This window comes from Diuraphis noxia, unplaced genomic scaffold (genome assembly GCF_037042655.1).
Source record: "Diuraphis noxia isolate RWA-SAM2 unplaced genomic scaffold, SU_Dnox_SAM2 contig0001, whole genome shotgun sequence".
Lineage (NCBI taxonomy): Eukaryota > Metazoa > Arthropoda > Insecta > Hemiptera > Aphididae > Diuraphis > Diuraphis noxia.
The window spans coordinates 10541767-10563125 of NW_028301711.1; the positions used below are offsets into that span (position 1 = coordinate 10541767).

General features: G+C 31.5%; 2 protein-coding genes across 2 annotated transcripts; both read right to left on the bottom strand.

Annotated features, from left to right (window-relative positions):
- Positions 1-2402: 2402 nt before the first annotated feature.
- LOC149059593 (uncharacterized) lies at positions 2403-2837 on the bottom strand. The gene is made up of 2 exons (XM_089228750.1): positions 2613-2837; positions 2403-2495 (listed from the first exon to the last, which is right to left on the bottom strand). Exons 1-2 carry the CDS (start codon positions 2835-2837, stop codon positions 2403-2405), a joined length of 318 nt encoding a protein of 105 aa, XP_089084876.1.
- A 12692-nt stretch (positions 2838-15529) lies between these two features.
- On the bottom strand, positions 15530-18655 carry LOC149059594 (uncharacterized). Its single transcript, XM_089225055.1, has 3 exons — positions 18548-18655; positions 16917-18462; positions 15530-16173 (listed from the first exon to the last, which is right to left on the bottom strand). The coding sequence occupies exons 1-3, from the start codon at positions 18653-18655 to the stop codon at positions 15530-15532; spliced, it is 2298 nt and encodes a 765-aa protein (XP_089081181.1).
- Positions 18656-21359: the final 2704 nt, after the last annotated feature.

The following is a 21359-nucleotide window of genomic DNA, read 5'->3' on the forward strand; positions in this document are numbered from 1 at the left end:
ATAATATTTCATGTTATGAATATTAAATACACCACTGTTCTGAACTATTATATTACAAGTATTAAGTCTCTATGAAAAAAATATATACACTGAATTTATATTGAATAATATATTATATAATAGGTATACATAATAATAGTATACATAATAATGGCAACCAGCAAGTATACTTTATAATTTTAATTATTTAAATTTAATTCTTAATCTATAAAAACTTTGTAGGCTATATCTAAATCAATATAAAATATTTTTATAATTATTTTCTTACGTAAAATAGTAATACTGTAATCAAAATGTAATATTATTTTCCAATGACTTTATTTTGCCACCTTAGTGCATGTTGCGGAGCGTTGAAATACTTAACAAAGTGTTCTCTAACTTCTTTGGCATTCGTTGATGAATTTCCAGTTCCCCTTTGATTTGTTAAATTGTCCATTGTACAACTAAGGATATCATCATTGTTGATGCCATCTCTACGTCGAACAAAATTGTGTAGCACACAACATGCTTTTGTCACAGCGACAGCGAAATTGGGTTCAACTAGTAAACTTGTTTGAAAAACTCTCCATTTTTTCGACATTATTCCAAAAGTACATTCTATATGTTGTCGAGCTCTTGATAACCTGTAATTAAAAATCCTCCTGTCGTCATTTAACGACCTGCCTGGAAAAGGTCGAAGTAAATTTGGATGTAACGCAAATGCTTCATCGGCAACGAAAACATAAGGTAGAGGAACACCGTTATCATCACCAGGTAAACACATTTTTGGTGGCAAATTTAATTTATAACCGTATAACTTTTTACCAAACACTGATTGTTTAAAGACATTACAGTCACTTTCCTTACCGTAGGAACCCACATCTATAATTCTAAAACAGTAATTAGAATCACAAATTGCCATCAGGATGAGTGAATAATAATGTTTGTAATTATAATAGAATGTCCCACTGTTTTTCGGACATTCCAAACGTATATGTTTGCCGTCTACGGCGCCAACGCAATTTGGAAATTGAGCTTTCTCTAAATACCCGGCTGCAATGTCTAACCAATCGTCAGTAGTTGGTTTTGCCATTTCAATTGGTTGTAATACGCTCCATATAATATCACAAGTTTCGCGTACAATAGTTGATATTGTGGATATTCCAATTAAAAATTCGAAGTGTAAAGTGGAAAAGTTAGAACCCGTAGCCAAATATCTAAATAGACACATATTAGGTATTAATTAAAATAATAACCTTTTAAAAAATAGTGTTTGATAATCTAAAGTTTGATGTCTTTATTTTTATGTAAAACCCCAATTTAAATTGTCAGTCCTATTAGCTATAAAAGTTGAACATTTTATAAATTTCAACTACTAAAAAATTTGTAAATTTACAATTTGATAAATTTCATCCAAATTTTAATATTTAAATGATTATAAAAAAAATATACCTATGTATTTTCAATATTTTTCATCTGCTATTATAATATAATATATCAGGAGCCATATAAGCATCAAGATACATTTTCACGTTTCTATTGTTTCTACAGTTATTTATTTTTAATTACAACAAAATAAGATCATATGAATCTTGTAAAAATGTGAAACTCAAACGCTCTTAAAAATGTAATATGATTTTCTTGTAGACATTTTTTTTTTTTTTTGGATAAACGTAGAAAAACTGATGAGGAATCTTTTATTGCATTTTAAAATCATAGATTTAAAAAGAAAAATTAATTTCTAACTCAAAATAATTCAAATTTCGTCATTTTTACGTATTTTGTAAAGATTTGAACTTTGAATGCTTATAAAAAAAATTGTGATCATGGATTTTGAATATTTTTGTTATAATATATTAGGAGCATTGTATTAACTGTTTAAGCTTTTTTACGCAACAAATAAATTTTTATTCACATTTATAAAAAAAACTAAAACTTTTGATACTGAAAATGTCGGTAAACAGTTCAAAACAAATCAAACTTTTTTAAAAATTGTATCGCTTATGGAAAATTAGAAAATTGTATTATAAACAAGCAGTGAAATTCGAAAAATTTGAAATTTGAAATCAGTTTTACTGCCCCCAATCTTGATGACAGATACAAAAGTAAAAAATAAAAACACACATTACTGTAAAATCAATACATTCAACGCTCAGAATCTTAAATTATTATCTATATTATTATATTTTTATCAACCAATTAACTTAAACAAAAAAAAAAATAATAGATTTCTAAAATTGATAATAATATAAGAGAATAATAGTCTATACATTATATTGATTATGATTTATGGTAACCACTTTTGTTAAGTTCAAATATTATTCAATATTTCTTAACCATTTATTTACTCTATTCTGAGGTATATTGATCCAGTTTATTGGTTTTTATATAACATACTAATACATTTTATGTTTAAATTGCACCTACCTTAACGTCACGGTCAATCTTTCTTCCGGTGAAATTGGAATTCGCATATTAGTATGTTGTTTTAGAAGGTATTTACCAATATATGAAACCTAAGATCATTAAATAAACACTATTGTCAGTAGGTAAATATATATTGTAAACTGATGTTCCAGTTTTTCATAATTGTATTAACATATTTTGTAAGCGAGTCAGCTAATATAACATACCAAAGAATCGAATGACGAAATTGACATCCGATAATATTTAAAGAATTCATCAGGGTGTGATTGCAAAGTTAAGAAATTAACTTGAAATTGACCTTCGTTGATTCTTTTCATGCTCAGTGGATGCACCCAATATTTTCTCTTGCTGGTCATTTTTTGTTTTAACTGTTGTCTTTTATATAAACTATACACTACACAAATCGCTTCAACATCATCTAAGGTCTCCATCATTTAATAAAACGATGGAAAATAACTTATTTAAAAACGTGAAGTACTACTGACGTTTTCTATACGACTAATGTAATAAGTTCAAACGACAATAAACACATTTCAAATTTGGCGGGTATTCGAAGGCGTTTTAATCGCACGCGATCTCCTAGTGTGAATGCATGCACGGGAGCGGTTTTAAATCTCTGCGATTTTTAACCGCAACCGCCCGCGATTAAATCGCTCCGTGTGAAACCAGCTTAAAGCTGGTTACACACGGAGCGGTTTAGCCACGCGCGGTCGCGGTTTTTAACCGCAGCGGATTTTATTTAAAAATTAAACATCTATATTTAAATGGGTATATTCAGACGAAGTAAAATGGCTTGCGGACGATCGCCTGGAATCGCGCTTGTTCAATGTTCGGGCGGTCGGCCGTATCCGCTAGCTAAAATTAAACTGTGGATTTCCAATAGCCATATTCATACGAGGCGGATCGTCCGCCAACCGCCACAGTTTTTTTCCAGCGGTTTTGTCATTTATGAATATTCAGTTAACTTGTGTGCACTTAATATTTGTATTTTAGTGATATTTAATATTCCAGCCATTATTAATTAATATTTTGTACAGATTGATTCGATCACAGAGACCCCCCTTCATAAATAAACTGTCATCCTCTTTCCCTTGTTACCTATCTCCTGTCTACGTCGCGTCGTCGTTGTCGTAGTGCTCATTATATTGCCTAAAATATTTATCATAAGGCGTCGGAACTTTTAGTTGCCTATCTACGCCCCGTAAAAGTAATAAAATCATTTAACTATGTTCTCGGACATTACCGAGTGGTCTTTCGAATGGCCTACACTGTTGGGCCTCGACATTTATATTATTTGTGAATTATTAAATTTGTGTACAATACAGCAACTAATTTTTACCAACAATCGTGTTTCCATTTTTTAATATTAGTTTTAAGTTTACTCACCGACAAATATACACACCTAAACACACCACCACACACTAGCACTCTCTGGTTTTGCTCAGCAACCCCGTCCACTTCCTTTGAGTCACTATACATGCATACACACCTTTACACAAGTCGGTCGGTGTGTGAGTGCAACGCGTGAAGTATTTCGTTGACCAGGCGTCACGTTCTATTATTGTTAACGTTCCCGGCGCGAATAACTATGATAAAATAATAATTAGTAATTACAATGATAATATCAAATAAAACCATTGTCCATTATCATAATCGATAAAATGTGATTAGTGTACACATCGTCACTTAACATATAAAAATAAAACTCAATTAATTTTATAGTTTATGCTAAAATGCTATAAGTACACCGGCAGCACTTATCAAATTTTAGAAATAACAATATTTATTTATAGTACTTATCACATAATAGAACGCTATCTATTAACTTAAATATGTACTGTATCACTTACCACGTATTTGCAAACATACAATTATACCTATTCTTATACTATTATGTACTTAACTCATTTTCGTCAAAAAATGTACTTACAACGTTTTTGAATTAAGCCATCGATATAATAGTATCTATGTTATACTACCTAACTACCTGTACCTTAAATAAAAACTTCTACAAGGCACCTTAACAATAAAGGACTTCTTATAAACTAAGTGTATTATTATTATTATTATTTATTTACAACAAATTACAACATTAATGATCGTATAATTACTGTATTAGTTACATACATAATAATTTAAAAAAAAACTTATGAGAAAAGAATACGTGAAAGAAATAAAGACATAAATTCTATAAAGAATACTTTATAGAATTTCTGATTTCATAATGTTCAGCAAAACCTAGATTCTAACATTAGTTACAAGCAATTCAAGCGATACTCTCAATCAGTTTTCCGTACCATATTGTACTATCAGCCATATTCGAAAATGGGGGACGTAGACAACGGAGAAGTTGGAAATAATCGATTCGTTATCTCATCCGAGATTGCGACAGGCGATCTCAGAGAAGAAGAGTTCAACGAGGAAGTTGTGTCCTCTGCCGAGGTATTCGAAGTCTCTGAATTATCTAAAGATGATTTATTATCAGCCTGCAAATCAGTTAAGTGGGCACTTGAGTCTAATCGAGTTAATTCTAAGACAGCTTCCAACGTGTTTCTTCTCGCCCATCACCTCATGATTCCAGGAACATCAACTAAAATGTTCAGACACTACAAGACGTGGATCCCTGTGAAGGGCAGAGGGATATCGTTCTCCGACCAGAATGGTCTTGAATCTACGGAAAGAAACCCCGCTCTAGATGAAGCCCTCCCTACCATGGATGATATCTTTGATGACGAAGAGGCAATCAGGGAAGGGGAGTCAGGCGGGTCTGTAAAGATCATCCAGAAAATAGAATACAAGCCCGCAGACATGGAAGAGAATGCAGAGGACTTATGTACATTTATGACGTTTGTCTCAGCGTATGCAATGAGATTTCTGATCAAGCAAAGCGCTAACATGGATAGATCTTGGCCTCACATGGTCAATGAGTTTATCGGATTCTTCCATGGGTGTGAATCTCGCAACATGACTGTGCCTCCTGCAGCCTGGACCTCCTTGAAGACTTATCTATGTGCCTGTAGGAAATATCAAATCTCCTGGGTTAAATTGGTGGCAGAGACGGAAGTGGTTCTCCCTCCAAACTCAGACCCTCAAGGATTATTGAGATATCTAGGCACCTTGGTGTTCTCTTACTCTGGGATGCACGCATACAGCTTATTTTGCCATCTAGTCTCCGTAACTGGGGTGAGATATGATTATCTCCTGAATCAAATGGACTGCCCCAAGACCAAGATGGCATGTACACAAGTGTTTAAGGTACTAACTAAATACGGACTAGTGACTAGTAAAGAAAAGCCTTATTATAAGTATGCGAGACTCTTTGGGCCGCAATATTTCATGTCGCTACAAACCAAGGCATGCTCCAGCTTTATCTTTCTAGTAGTCTGTTTCCTGAAAGAGTTCACAACTCATAGTGCCGAGCAAGATCCATCCAATATCGTAGGACTTGACTCACTATCCAGTAAAGGGAAGATCTTCCTAAAGGCAATGGCAGTCAGAATCGCTCAAGAAATCGAGTCAATGGACGGAGCGATTAACAATCCTCACGCCAAGAAGGCAACCTAAGCTCTGAATGCTTATGAGGAATCTGGCCCGCTTCCTGGAATGAACAGTCTATTTGGGGCATGATCCTTGAAAACCCCTAGTCTTCACAATGCCTAGTTGATTATTAACGAGAGTTACCCATCTAACATGAATGTATATATCCCACAACCAAGAGCCAGATGTTCTAGTGAATGTTTTAATTTGCTTGTTTATGTTTATATTAATCCTGTTTGTCTTATATTATCGTTATTATATGTTGACCAAATCCCTTTATAAAAGGCAAATAATATAATTATACAAAAAAAATATTTTTAAAATTTTAAATTAAAATCAAAGCAGGTCAATAAATGTTCACAATAATATAATTGTAAACAAATATTGATAAAATTTAAAATTAAAATCAAAGTAGGTCAATAAATGTTCATAATTTATAGGTTCATAGTACAATACAATACAAATTAAGCGACACATGAACAAATATTCTAGTAACACGTAAATATTTCATAACATTATAATATTAAATAATCAAAATCATAAAATTCTTTTTTTAATCGGTGATCTAAAAGCTTTGCATGGACGCAACATCAACTATGTTAAATTTGGAAGTAATAGAGTTTTGTAAATTTTGGAGTTGTTTTAAATTATATGAATCTCCCCAAATAGTTATAGAATATTGTAAATGAGATTGTACTAAGGCAGAGTATACAGATTTTTTAAAACTTGATTCTATTGCAACATTAAAAACTGGTAATGATTTATTAATTTTGGAAATTATTTTTTCTAATTGAATTTTCCAGGTAAGTTCACAATCAATTATAACACCTAAATATTTATATTTCTCAACAATTTCGAGATTCCGACAATTACAAATATTTGGAATATTAAAAGTATTTTTACAATGGTAATTATGAATTGTTAAATAGTTGTTTTTGTCTATTTTTACCGAAAAATCTATAAATTGCGTTTTGGAGATATTTAGAGATAATTTATTTTCCATTAACCAGTTTTTAATTTTAAGAAGATCGTTACTTGCTTTCCGGATTATCTGCATCTACCACTAAGGCAGTATCGTCCGCGAAAAGCACTAAATTTCCGTTTAATTTAATATTTGTTAAACTGTTAATATAAATAATAAATAATAAAGGCCGAAGACAAGTTCCTTGTGGAACTCCGCAAGTAATTTTTTAACAGATTTTGTTTTACCTATTTTTGTGCAACATGTTCGATTTTCCAAATAAGACTTAAGCAAATTGTATACAACTCCTCTTATACCAATATTTTCCACTTTTAATAACAATATATTGTGATCAACCGTATCGAAAGCTTTTTTTAGATCCAAGAAAACAACAAGCTTATATTTTTTGTCAGTTTTAACATGTGAAATTAATTTAGATATTGCGTCTTCTGTGCTTCTTCTTTCTCGAAAACCAAATTGTGAGGTAAATAGTAGAGAAACTAGAGATAGTAGACCAGGTTTTCGGTAGAATTGAACAGGAGTTAAATAAAATTGAAACAATTATTTCACCATCTGAATATTATAAAATATTTAAAAACATACTACAGTCAATGTATATGGTAAAGATTTTAATGTTTATGACTACAAATCTGCTGCAAAAAAAGTTATAAAACAAAACCAATTTAAGATGACAGAACAAAAAAGATTTCAATACCTAAAAGGTAAAAAGACAGTTGGCATAAGTAAGACATATGAAGGTGAAATTACAAGAGTTGGTGTCATAAAAATGTATTCAAATCTTCAGAACATCGGTGAAGTCGATATCCTGCCAAAACAAAACCATGTCAAGTTAGCAAAAAAAGAAGATATAATCAAATTAAATAAATTTTTTAAAATACCAGCTGATGCTGAGGAATTTTATAATGATATATTTAAAAATGTAAATAATAATAATATTGAAAATGACGAAAATGACGAAAGCGGGGTTTATGAAGAAGACCCTTATTAAATAATAATTTGTATTGTACCTATTTATATTGTATTTATGATTTAAGAATTAATAATAAATTAAATTAGCTGAACCACAATATGATTAACTGTATTTTATATACATTTCAGGAGATGCAAAAAAGTAAAAACCATTTAAATATGTATACCACTATGGTACTATAGACATTGATTTAAACATATACTTATTATTCAGAAACTTAAGATCAATATTATTTTATTGTAATTTAATATCATATGAGTTATTCACTAAAAAAAAATTGGAGATATGACATTGGAATTAAGTATTTACGTGTCATATATTAAGCATATCTTAGAATGATTGTAAAAAACGTTAAAATGTAAAAACAATAAATTATAAATTAATAATATTTTTATTTTGGAAAAACCACATTTTGGAGTACATTTTATTAGGTTTTCCAAAACGAACTTTTTTCATTAAATTTTCCAAAACGTGCTATTTCCATTAAATTAATGGAAAAGGTATGTTTTGGATTATTGTACATTTTTATATTACAAAAAAATAGCTTTTATACTTAAAAAATGAATTTTTTTTAAAAAAAATCGCTTTAATTCATTAGGCTGCATACTAGTTGCGGTCATGACGATTTTTGAGATAAACAGATATAACAGTTGCGGTCACGCCAATTTAGGTACTATCTTAATTGCGGTCATAGCTTTATTATACTCTAATTCCAGGCGAAATGTATATTATACGATAAACATATTTTTCGATTTAATGTACACAGCGTTTATAAATAAAATAGATTAAATTGTATACTCCGATCATAGTTTCGAATATTCGAATAATTTAAAAATAAGTATCAACATTTTTAACTATACCTACACAATAAATAATAGTGTGTAGACAGTCCTAAGTATGTTATATTTTCGATATAAATGGGAAGGAAAATGTTGATTGATACATTTTTCTAAATTAAATAAATAAACGAAATATTAATTTCATATTTAATTATTATATAAACTATATTATATTATATTATTTAGTATACTTAGTTATTATTATTTGAGTGACCACAACTAGTATGTAACCTTTTTGATGGGTGACCGCAACTAGTATGCAACCTTTTTGAGGGATGACCGCAACTAGTACGTAATTTTTGATTATGACCGCAACTAGTACACACCGACTCATTATACTTTACATTTATAGTGCTTCGGTTAATTGACATCGGTTATAGAAAAGGAGATACAGAAAATCGCTTCTCCTGAAAAATCAGTATTTTGGCAATAGTACGTTTTGGATTTCCACCCCTCAATTAGGTACTTAATTTTTTAATTTTTTTTTATTTTTAATCTAGAATTTATACAATCTATACTACAAAAAAAGTACAATAAGCATAATGTATGTTTAATTAAGTGCAATAGCTTGAATGTCTTGAGAGAAGAAACCGTCCAGTGAAGGTACTTCGACTTGAATTTACAATTATTTAGGTGTATTCATATTATGTTTACTTTATGAGGTCACGGGGCCATTGTCGTTTAAGTCTCCTGGTGGGATTTCCTGGGGTGGAGATGGATAATAACTTTTTTATATGGGGATTAGGGTGATTTTGAAGGCGATTCCTAAATTTTGAGTAGTATAGCTTGGCTGTATCAGTGACTTTCGGAATGTGAAGATCTGTATGAAGTGTGTGGTTTGAAATATAAGGAGGAGCATTGGTTATGAGTCGGAGGATTTTTGATTGAAACACTTGTATTTTTTTTGTATTTGATATTTTTGCCGTGCCCAAGAGCTGTATGCCATAGAGCCAGATAGGCTTAAGAAGAAGATTATATATATGAATTTTTGTTTTGAGGGATAATTTTGAGAATTTACCGAGAATAGGTCTGAGAGAGTAGAGTCGTTGATTTAATTTTAATTTTGTTGTGTGTATGTGTTTAGCCCATGTTAGACGTTTGTCGAAGGTTAGACCTAGATATTTGGCTGTGTCGGAGTTTGGTATTGGTTTGCCGTTTATATGTACCGGAGGAGGTTGTCTGTGGCTAAGAGCAAAGGTGGTGTGTACAGATTTGTTTTCATTAATTTTGACGCGCCAGAGGGAGTACCAGTGTGATAGATCATTTAGGTGTCTTTGGAGAATAGTTGAAACCATGTCAGAATCGGTGTGGGTGGCATATATTGATTTGTCGTCGGCATATTCAGCTATTTGTGTATTCGGATTAGTGGGTTGGTCTGCAGAGTATAAATTAAAAATAGTTGGAGATACAACAGCGCCTTGAGGAACACCAGCTTTTATTGGGGATATACTGGAGTATTCGGTTCCTGACCTGACAAAGAAGTAACGTTCGTTGAGGTATGATTTAAAAAAAAAGGTAGTATGATGGGGGTAGGAACGATTTTAGTTTATAAAGAAGACCGGGATGCCAGACCTTGTCGAAGGCCTGTGCAACATCAAGAAATACTTGCGTCCATGCAAAGCTTTTAGATCACCGATTAAAAAAAGAATTTTATGATTTTGATTATTTAATATTATAATGTTATGAAATATTTACGTGTTACTAGAATATTTGTTCATGTGTCGCTTAATTTGTATTGTATTGTACTATGAACCTATAAATTATGAACATTTATTGACCTACTTTGATTTTAATTTTAAATTTTATCAATATTTGTTTACAATTATATTATTGTGAACATTTATTGACCTGCTTTGATTTTAATTTAAAATTTTAAAAATATTTTTTTTGTATAATTATATTATTTGCCTTTTATAAAGGGATTTGGTCAACATATAATAACGATAATATAAGACAAACAGGATTAATATAAACATAAACAAGCAAATTAAAACATTCACTAGAACATCTGGCTCTTGGTTGTGGGATATATACATTCATGTTAGATGGGTAACTCTCGTTAATAATCAACTAGGCATTGTGAAGACTAGGGGTTTTCAAGGATCATGCCCCAAATAGACTGTTCATTCCAGGAAGCGGGCCAGATTCCTCATAAGCATTCAGAGCTTAGGTTGCCTTCTTGGCGTGAGGATTGTTAATCGCTCCGTCCATTGACTCGATTTCTTGAGCGATTCTGACTGCCATTGCCTTTAGGAAGATCTTCCCTTTACTGGATAGTGAGTCAAGTCCTACGATATTGGATGGATCTTGCTCGGCACTATGAGTTGTGAACTCTTTCAGGAAACAGACTACTAGAAAGATAAAGCTGGAGCATGCCTTGGTTTGTAGCGACATGAAATATTGCGGCCCAAAGAGTCTCGCATACTTATAATAAGGCTTTTCTTTACTAGTCACTAGTCCGTATTTAGTTAGTACCTTAAACACTTGTGTACATGCCATCTTGGTCTTGGGGCAGTCCATTTGATTCAGGAGATAATCATATCTCACCCCAGTTACGGAGACTAGATGGCAAAATAAGCTGTATGCGTGCATCCCAGAGTAAGAGAACACCAAGGTGCCTAGATATCTCAATAATCCTTGAGGGTCTGAGTTTGGAGGGAGAACCACTTCCGTCTCTGCCACCAATTTAACCCAGGAGATTTGATATTTCCTACAGGCACATAGATAAGTCTTCAAGGAGGTCCAGGCTGCAGGAGGCACAGTCATGTTGCGAGATTCACACCCATGGAAGAATCCGATAAACTCATTGACCATGTGAGGCCAAGATCTATCCATGTTAGCGCTTTGCTTGATCAGAAATCTCATTGCATACGCTGAGACAAACGTCATAAATGTACATAAGTCCTCTGCATTCTCTTCCATGTCTGCGGGCTTGTATTCTATTTTCTGGATGATCTTTACAGACCCGCCTGACTCCCCTTCCCTGATTGCCTCTTCGTCATCAAAGATATCATCCATGGTAGGGAGGGCTTCATCTAGAGCGGGGTTTCTTTCCGTAGATTCAAGACCATTCTGGTCGGAGAACGATATCCCTCTGCCCTTCACAGGGATCCACGTCTTGTAGTGTCTGAACATTTTAGTTGATGTTCCTGGAATCATGAGGTGATGGGCGAGAAGAAACACGTTGGAAGCTGTCTTAGAATTAACTCGATTAGACTCAAGTGCCCACTTAACTGATTTGCAGGCTGATAATAAATCATCTTTAGATAATTCAGAGACTTCGAATACCTCGGCAGAGGACACAACTTCCTCGTTGAACTCTTCTTCTCTGAGATCGCCTGTCGCAATCTCGGATGAGATAACGAATCGATTATTTCCAACTTCTCCGTTGTCTACGTCCCCCATTTTCGAATATGGCTGATAGTACAATATGGTACGGAAAACTGATTGAGAGTATCGCTTGAATTGCTTGTAACTAATGTTAGAATCTAGGTTTTGCTGAACATTATGAAATCAGAAATTCTATAAAGTATTCTTTATAGAATTTATGTCTTTATTTCTTTCACGTATTCTTTTCTCATAAGTTTTTTTTTAAATTATTATGTATGTAACTAATACAGTAATTATACGATCATTAATGTTGTAATTTGTTGTAAATAAATAATAATAATAATAATACACTTAGTTTATAAGAAGTCCTTTATTGTTAAGGTGCCTTGTAGAAGTTTTTATTTAAGGTACAGGTAGTTAGGTAGTATAACATAGATACTATTATATCGATGGCTTAATTCAAAAACGTTGTAAGTACATTTTTTGACGAAAATGAGTTAAGTACATAATAGTATAAGAATAGGTATAATTGTATGTTTGCAAATACGTGGTAAGTGATACAGTACATATTTAAGTTAATAGATAGCGTTCTATTATGTGATAAGTACTATAAATAAATATTGTTATTTCTAAAATTTGATAAGTGCTGCCGGTGTACTTATAGCATTTTAGCATAAACTATAAAATTAATTGAGTTTTATTTTTATATGTTAAGTGACGATGTGTACACTAATCACATTTTATCGATTATGATAATGGACAATGGTTTTATTTGATATTATCATTGTAATTACTAATTATTATTTTATCATAGTTATTCGCGCCGGGAACGTTAACAATAATAGAACGTGACGCCTGGTCAACGAAATACTTCACGCGTTGCACTCACACACCGACCGACTTGTGTAAAGGTGTGTATGCATGTATAGTGACTCAAAGGAAGTGGACGGGGTTGCTGAGCAAAACCAGAGAGTGCTAGTGTGTGGTGGTGTGTTTAGGTGTGTATATTTGTCGGTGAGTAAACTTAAAACTAATATTAAAAAATGGAAACACGATTGTTGGTAAAAATTAGTTGCTGTATTGTACACAAATTTAATAATTCACAAATAATATAAATGTCGAGGCCCAACAGTGTAGGCCATTCGAAAGACCACTCGGTAATGTCCGAGAACATAGTTAAATGATTTTATTACTTTTACGGGGCGTAGATAGGCAACTAAAAGTTCCGACGCCTTATGATAAATATTTTAGGCAATATAATGAGCACTACGACAACGACGACGCGACGTAGACAGGAGATAGGTAACAAGGGAAAGAGGATGACAGTTTATTTATGAAGGGGGGTCTCTGTGATCGAATCAATCTGGTGCAATGACCACAGAGCTTACACGACTAGGCAAAACCTTAAGAACTACTTAAAACTATGTGAAATCTGGAGGCAGTTGGCTGAATTCGAGGAAGCTGATGATCTGGTCGACCTGGGCGGCCTCCCACACACCTGTTGACGACAACAGAACAAGCAACAAAAACTCACGTAATCGACGGAGATGTCTTATGTAGGATTATTCTTCCGTGGTAGTCGGCGTGGTGACATTCGCACACGACAAGTCGGGTGATGAATAAATAGTAAAAAAAAAACACCAATGATTTTACGCCTGAATGGTGATACAAGTATATCTTAGGTCAGTGTCACATTGAAAACGAATAAAAAATATTACATATAATAATACACTAAGTTATGCGGTGGTTGCGCTCAATGCGACTTACAATAAAAAAAGATCAACATAACACTTATAGAAAAACCAACGCTACAATAGCGGAAAAACAATAATAATAATAAGGGTGTTGGCCGCAAAACAAAACAAAATAATAATACATAATAATGATAAATTGATAGCAAACATATGGTAAAAGATTAATCGTATGGCAAAAGCCGACTAATATTTTAAACAGAGAACATATAACAAAGAGAATAAATAAGAAAACAATTATAATAATTTAACAATAAAATTAATTAAAATTAATTTAACACAAAGGACGAAGTGGTGAGCTGGGAAGACGGGAGAGAAGTGGACAGACCGATAAGATGTTTCTACGCCACTCGCCGTGCTCATTAGCATATCGTTATCATAATTTCACCGCCAACAATAAATAATCACAGCAACCAAAGGTTATAAAAATATAGTAATATAATATATTAGTAATCATGGGCGTCATTAGAGTCCAAATTCTGGGGTAGCAAAGTTTATTTTTAGAAAGTAAAAAATAATTTTTTATAGGTTTAATCATTATTTTGTATAATAAAAATGCACATGTATAGTTAATATTTTAACTGAACTTATCAATATATTTATTAAAAACAAATATAGATTAAGAAAACAATGATATCTATTTTAATTATTAAATGTATGAGTACTAAAATATTTATTATTTTAAATTAAGTCGGCGTTTGTTGTCAGCACAAAATTCGTCGATAGCTGCATTTTTATTTACCCCTTTATCTTTGTGTATATACAATAAACCTAAGTCACTTAGTCTTGTTTGGCCCATGGTTGTTCTTAAGTAATTTTTTAGTCTTCTTAGGCACGAAAATCTTCTTTCACATGATGCACTGTTCATTGGTATAGTCAAAAATAATTTTAAAACATCTACTAATATAGGGAAACCACTCCCAACTTCAACTTTTTTTATATATGCTAATTTATTTTCAAAGTTCACTTCTTTTTTTCAAACTGGTAAACATTCTATTGAAAATAATTATTTCAGACTTCAATTCATTCACATCAAATCCATATACTGAACTAACTTCCTGAATATCAGATACAACAGGGTTCATATCAACTAAAACGTTGTTTATTGAGTTTAAAACCTTTAAATCATTTTCATTAAACTTGTATTTTATTGCCTGTATGATTGTGTCAAGAATTAAATAATAAATTTCTATTCTATAAAAATTTTGACATCTTTAAATTCTGGATGAAATGAACCACCACCAATATTTTTAACTGGTAAACTTCTTTTGCGAGGCATCTTAGGTGATAGGAAATCATGACTATTGACTATCTCTTGCGTGACCTTCCTAATTTCATTGTATGCATTTTCAGAGCGATACTCATTTAACTCATCAATAGTATTTTGTGACATAATATTGACTGTAGCATAATTTATTGATGGAGATTGTAAATACTTTGAAAGTATATTAGTTTGCTCCATTATTTTATTTAAAGCGTACAAACAAAATACAAACTGAAATTTCTGAATATTATTCAATAAACTATTAGCATCTGATTCATGTAAAGGGTCATTTTCTGAAATTGTTTGTAAAGTTTTTTGTATAACTGGTAATGTTTTAATAACAGCTTTTATTGATTCTATGCGGCAATTCCAACGTGTATCACTTAAGGATTTTAATTTATTTTTTCCATTAGAAGATGTTTCTAACATTATTTGTTCAAAAATACTGTATCATTTTGAAGATGCGCCAATAAACGAGTACAATGACTGAAGAATGCCAAATGTGTTTCTCAAATGAGATATTACTTTAGAAAGATCAACAAGACATAGGTTGAGAATGTGAGCATAACAATGAACGTATACAGCTAATTTATTGTCAACGCGAATTCTTGCCTGGACCCCACTGTAAGAGTCACGCATGGACGCAGCGCCATCATAACATTGGCCTCTTATGTTGTTAATACTCAAACCATTTGATGAGATTACTTCTTTTATTAAAGTAGTCAATGACTCTCCATCTGTTGATGCTGTTCGATAAAAACCTAAAAATACTTCATGAGGTTCTAATGTTTTTGAAACATACCTTGCACACACAGACACTTGTTCATGTCTAGCAAGATCTTGTGTTTCATCTAAGATTATGCTAAAAATAATGACTTCTTGAATATCATTAATAATTGAGTGGTTGATATTTTTCCCCATATAATTAAGAAACATATTGGTGTAAGGAACACTTACATAACGAAAAGTTTTCTCTTTTTCGATAAAGAAACGATTTATAACGGTATTGTCTTTAGCTCTCAAGTTTAATAACTCTAAATATTTGCCCTTATTTAATGATGATTCATCCTCACGATGACCTCTAATACCAATCCCTTTACATTATATATATTGAGAACTTTGAGAATGCCCAAGTACTTGAGAGCGTCAACCACTGATGTAAAACTCTTCATATGCTTACTGTTTTGTAAAAATCGGTTACCAATGTGGTGACATTGTATTAACCAATGTTTCCGAGTCATTCATTAAATTAATGAAAACCGGAAAACTTTATTTATTTAAATTTAAATTTATTTATTTAGTTATTTCACCGTCATAGTTACCCAGTAGAGCTCTGCACGGTCCGTTTTTTTCTAGACCGGACTAGACCGATACATTTTAACAGAGACCAGGACCGGACCGGACCGATAAATTTTAACCAAGACCAGGACCGGACTGGACCGATAAATTTTAACCAAGACCGGGACCGGACCAATAAAATAAAATTTAATTTCGGGGTCCCTCCTGTTATTTTATAACACGTACGACGTACCTATCATTTAACAAGTTGACTGCCATGAAGACCATTATTGGTACTCATTAGTTTTGTTATCTACGCCATACTATTTTTAAGTTATTTGTCACTCACGCTTTGAGTACCAATCCTGGTATTCACTTAACTTATTTCTCAGGCATTGAATGCCAAAATTGGTACTCACTTTTAACATGTGTTAAACTATTGAAGACCGTATTTGGTACTCAATTTAGCCATTGAAATGAAAAGTACAGAAAAAATTCTATAAAATGATGTTAATAGCAAAGTTTAATTTAAATTTAATTGGATTTTACAATAATTTACATGAATGGGTCTTAAAAAAACATTCTAGACAAAAATATTTTAAACACTTGGTACATTTAGTCTGAACTCTACGTGTAATCTTTTGAGCATGTTGTCTTCCACCTTGTTCAGCCATTTCTTTGTAACAGATATAACATTTTCCTCGTTGCGCATTGATAAGAATATGTTTCTCTTCACTTGGTTGTACTTCGATTTTTTTAATCAAACTATGAATTATAATTTCACGAAATTGAGTTACACTAATTTTTTTTGAAGTTACAGCAGTATACAAAGACATCGCATTTAATAAACATGTATTCAATAAGATTTCAAACATGACTTTTCGATACCATTTCAATGACCTCCGAAGTGGTGAATGATATGAGCTTCTTAAATCACAAATATCAACATACCCTTTTGCTTTGTTATAATCAATCACCATTTGAGGTTTTACAACTTGTTTTCCTCGTTTATTATTCACTACTACCGTATTATTTTTATGTTTGGTTGATAGCATTAATACGTCCCGCTTATCTTTCCATTTAAGAACAACTATATTATTTTGACTTTGACTTAACATAATTTCTCCTTTTTTTAATTTTGCTTTTACAACCGATACTGGATTAAATTTTCTATTTGAACGTAATGTCCCCACCAAATTCGTTGACCGATTAAGAAGTTGATTAGCAAGAGTTACTGACGTGTACCAGTTATCAGTATACATTGTTCTCCCTTTATCTAAATAGTCCTCGGCCAACTCCATTACTATTTTAGTGGAAACACCTACACCAGGTACTGACTCTTGGCCCGCATAAATTTTAAAGCCGATTGTATAGCCATCATTAATACACAATTTAAATACTTTTATTCCGTATCGATGTCGTTTATTTTTTATAAATTGACGAAATGATAATCGTCCAACGAAAGGAATTACAGATTCATCAATACACATATTTTCAGAAGGTACGTTCCACATTTTAAATTTCATCACCAATAAATCTACCAAATTACGAATTTTGAAAAGTCTATCACCTGGAGGGCATTCTGCATTGTTTGAACAGTGAAATGTTCTTAAAATAATTTCAAAGCGATTTCTGGTCATGCATTTTGGGATTTCAGAACGATATAAATAACTTTTACTCCAATATGATGCCAAACTCGGTTGCGGAGTTAACCCCATCCAGGCCATCCACATAACTATACCTAAAAATGTTTTCATTTCATCAATATTAACTTCTGTCCATTTTTTCAATCTAGATTTAGGACGTAAAGGAAGTGAACACAAATTATTTCCGTATCTATTAGTTTCATTAACTAATATACTTAAAATTTCGTTATCCACGAACAAGGAAAAAAAATCAAATGGCGTTCCATCAATTAAAGTATCAAATAAATCTGGATTTATTCCAAACGTTTCATTTTGTTCATTGAAAACTGGACAGCTAACATTTTCACTCACAGGACCCCAATTTGGTTCAGTTTGAGTTGGTGTTTGAATAATGGGTATAATAGAGGTATCATCGTCACTCGAATCAGAAACATCAACATACTCCAAATCACTATCATCCTACGCATACAATAAAAACAATTCTTAACACCTACCTACTATACAACAATAATTTATGGGGGATATAATTTCTAAAATATCTTACCGAAAGATTTAAATTGAAATCAGGATCTGCATCTGAATCGTCAACAAATGAATTATCAGACACATCTTCATCAGAACTTAGAGCAGCCAAAATTTGATCACGATTCATGTTTTATTTGGTATTTTATGTACGAGTTTTTTTACAAACAAGACATAATAAATTGATCAAAATCACACTAGGATGGCGACGATACTAAAGCCTTCACTGCTGTTGTCCCGACAATATTGTGATATAATAATATTTATCAGTTTACAAGGAAAACTTCATATTATAGTCTATTTTAAGTCGATATACGCACATGCACGTGGCCATAACGTAATCGGGAGTAGGAATTTATGATATAATAGGCATTGAATACCTAAAATGGTACTCACTCCGATTTTTATTTTTTTTTTTATTTATAATCAGTAGTATAATAATAAATGATTACGACAAAAATATTATTAGATTTCTCTGAAAAATACCCAAGGCCCACATGATAAATCTGTAAAATTTGCCTTGGCGTAGTTATAAGTATTGTTGAATACCAATTATGGTACTCACGGCGCTAAGAACCATTATAATAAAAATGGCTCGGCAGTCAACTTGTTAAGTAAAATTTAAAAGCACATGATATAATTATTATACCGTATAGAATTTATTAGACGGTTAAATAATTTGTACTGAATAGTATGTTATGTAGAGTCTGCTGTGTGGATAATCATCGTGCAGTAAGTAGTGACTAGTGTAAACTATCTAGGTACTAGGTACTAGGTAGTAGGTATCTACTAATTACTATACCTACTTATCTAATACCTACTTGGGTACGAGTTAGGGTAATGTAGAAAAAAAAAGTAAACTCAAACAAAATAATATATGTTAAAATTAGTATTTATTAACTATTTAATGTTTAATTAACTTCTAATATTAAAAAAAAGTGATAAAAGTATTTGAAAGAAAAATAACATTTATATCTTTATTATTAAGTGATTATACCTTATTATCACAAAATTTATAAATTAAAACAATATAATAATCTTAAAATAAAAGTAATGATTTTCATTTTTGGGAGTTGAAATGGTTGTTCAAAAAGACAATGCCATCTACCGTATTGCCACCAAGACAACATTACATTACAAACTATACTTAGTGTTCCTTATGCAGGAGACAGCCAACTATATTATAAAAGAAAACTTAACGTTTACAATTTCACAATTTTTGATGCATTTAATAAATATGGTCAATGCTGGGACGAATGTAGTGGAAAAAAAGGTAGTATTGAGATAGGCACATGTTTAATGAAATACCTATTTGAGCTACCGACTACTGTTCATAATTCATCATGTTTCTTCTTTTTCTAATACATGCGGAAAACAAAATCGCAATAAAAATGCTTGTGCAGCTATGTTATATGCTGTTAACAAAATAACTAATTTAAAAATAGTTGATCTCGAATATATGAAGACGGGACACACATATATAGAGGCAGATGCTATGCATGCAACAATAGAGAGGAACAGAAAACATAAAAAAATATACACTACAAGAGAATGGGCATTACTTATATCATCTGCAAGATTAAATCCAAGCCCTTATAACTTAACTACTTTGATTCGTTCTGACTTTTATGATTTAAACAATCTTACATCTAAAGTTATACTAAATACCACTAAACACACTGTAAATAATTTACAAGATAGGTGAATGGTGCTGTAAAAGTTCAGTGGTTAAAAATTAAATGGCTACGCTTTGAAAAGTCTAAGCCCAACACTATTCAGTACAAATATAATTTAAATGATACAGAATTTTATGAAATTGATATAACTCAATGTAATAAAAGAAAAGTACTATGCAGTGATTAGGGCAATATTGTATTAAAACCAGCATACACAAAACAAATGCCTATAAGTGAGGCAAAAAAGAATGATTTACTATTTCTAATGGAAAAAAGATAATACCAGATTATTCAAATTATATTAAGTCTATTCCATCTACAAGTCGACCAAAAGGCAACTCTTCAGACTGTGAATAATAAATCTAATAAAAAGTTGCCAATTTTTTTTAATTCTTTAATTTGTATTTAAATATTCAAACTATTATGTTATGGGGAAGTCTGAATATTAGTTTTAATCTTTTAACTATTGTTATTTTTTAATTGAATGTTACTTTTTATTTAAATATTAAACCAAAAGTCATGGTTAAGTCTGAATAATAATTTTATTGAGTTTTACTTTAGTTATTTGTTGATATAATTTGTTACTTTTTATTTAAATACAAAACCAAAAGTCATGGTTAAGGCTGAATAATAATTTTATTGAGTATTTTATTCTTTGATTTTTGATATTTTGTAGAGGCACATGCATAAAAAAAAATCTGGGGGGGGGGGGGTGTGACCCTCTTGGATACGTGCCTGAATAATGCATTTTTGTTTCCTGACCATTTTAACTGATCTTTACATATTATAATTAATAACCTACAATATTTTCCCAAAATGTGATAAGTACATTTATACAATTTTTAAAGGTGTTAAGTGCACTTTCAACTTTAATAAAGTCAAAAATTCAACTTATAAATTTCATAAATTAGTTAGTTTTCCTAATGTTTAAGTAAAAGGGTAAATGAACAATGCATTGAAACAATTTCATTTAAATTCATTATTTCTTATTCTCTCCTGTTATATATACTAATTTAAAAAAATTTAATTGGCTATACAGTAAAAATCATTATTTTTCACATACAATATTTTTTAATTAAGCTATCGATATGTTTGAGTTGTTTAAATATCACCATGCCTTTATACACTCAAATAGGTAATAATAATAATAATATTTAA